Here is a 1,322-nt window from a genome sequence, read left to right as displayed (position 1 = left end):
GCATAGATTTTCTTGTGTGCAGAGAATGTGCGGGCAGTGCATGACTGCGCAGCTTAGAGGGAACATAAATGTCTGGGACCAGTTGACGGGCAGGGCCATAAAGTGGGGGGCCAATGGCCCCCTGGCTCCCCCTGTTCTGGCGCCACTGATTGCCACTCAACTCTTCTAAAGCAATTTGAGACCGATTATAGAATGATTAAGGACCACAAGGAGCGGTGGCTCGAATACAATGACCAGCTACGATCCCGCCCACTGTGCATAGACGATCCCGCCCACTGTGCATAGATGATCCCGCCCACTGTGCATAGATGATCCCGCCCACTGTGCATAAATGATCCCGCCCACTGTGCATATATTATCCCGCCCACAGAGCGGGGAAACGGGTTAGTCTGCACTGTAGTGGAAAATCACCTCCACCTGAGAAGAACAGAGGAGAGCAGAGTGGAGCCGCACTTACCAAAGACTTTAATATTGTTCAGATTCAGGTTCAGGTTCTGTTGGTGACCTGATTCGGGTTTTGTTCCCCTGCAGGACCAGCTGGGGGCGCTGATGAGCATCCTGAAGGAACACTTCGGTCACATGACCAAAGAGGAGCTCAGCTTCCACCAATCAGAGCTCACCTCCTTCTTCCTCACCGGGCTGGACTTCCGTGCCAAACACTGCCAGGTGGGCCGCTCGATCCGGGCCGTAAACAGACAAATGATTAATAGTTGAGACAGTCTGGTTCTGATCCGGTTGTTTCATCTCAGGGCGACCTGCAGAACACGTCTCAGGTGGAGAGTGAGGTCATCGACTGTCTCATCGTCATGGTGATGAAACTGTCGGAGGTCACCTTCAGGCCACTTTTCTTCAAGGTCAGAGGTCATGCTTGCCACAAAGCTGTTGCTGATCCATCAGACGAAAACTGAACCGGTTTGTTTTTTATTTTTTTATTTGTTTGTTTGTTTGTGCCACAGCTGTTTGACTGGAGTAAATCGGACAGTAAGGACCGCCTCCTGACGTTTTACTGCCTGTGTGACGGCATCGCTGAGCGCCTCAAAGGACTCTTCGTACTGTTCGCCGGAAACCTGGTGAAAGCGCTGGCAGACATCTTGACCCGGACCAACAGTTCCACCACAGGTCCGCTCATGGTTCTAAAAACACTTTCAGGTTTGATTGTAAAATATTCAGGTGCCAAGATGAGAAATAATCCAGTTTTAGAAAGATTACATTAATAATTGCACATTACAAGTGACTTCCTATTTGTTGTTTGGATTTCCTGTTTGTTGTTTTGACTTCCTGTTGTTTTGACTTCTCGTTAGTTGTTTTGACTTCCTGTTGTT

General features: G+C 49.2%; 1 protein-coding gene across 1 annotated transcript in view; it reads left to right on the top strand.

Moving 5' to 3' along the window:
- heatr1 (HEAT repeat containing 1) overlaps positions 1-1,322 on the top strand; it is a gene marked incomplete in the record, with an annotated part of 27,788 nt that overhangs the window by 24,096 nt on the left and 2,370 nt on the right. Inside the window, 3 exon segments of the mRNA XM_037691699.1 lie at positions 532-666; positions 750-854; positions 957-1,119. Coding sequence (XP_037547627.1) covers positions 532-666; positions 750-854; positions 957-1,119 — 403 coding nt within the window.

This window comes from Nematolebias whitei, chromosome 17, assembly GCF_014905685.2.
Source record: "Nematolebias whitei isolate Nwh7 chromosome 17, NemWhi1, whole genome shotgun sequence".
NCBI lineage: Eukaryota > Metazoa > Chordata > Actinopteri > Cyprinodontiformes > Rivulidae > Nematolebias > Nematolebias whitei.
The sequence above is the reverse complement of the archived record's forward strand: the minus strand, read 5'-3'. Positions and strand labels throughout refer to the sequence as shown.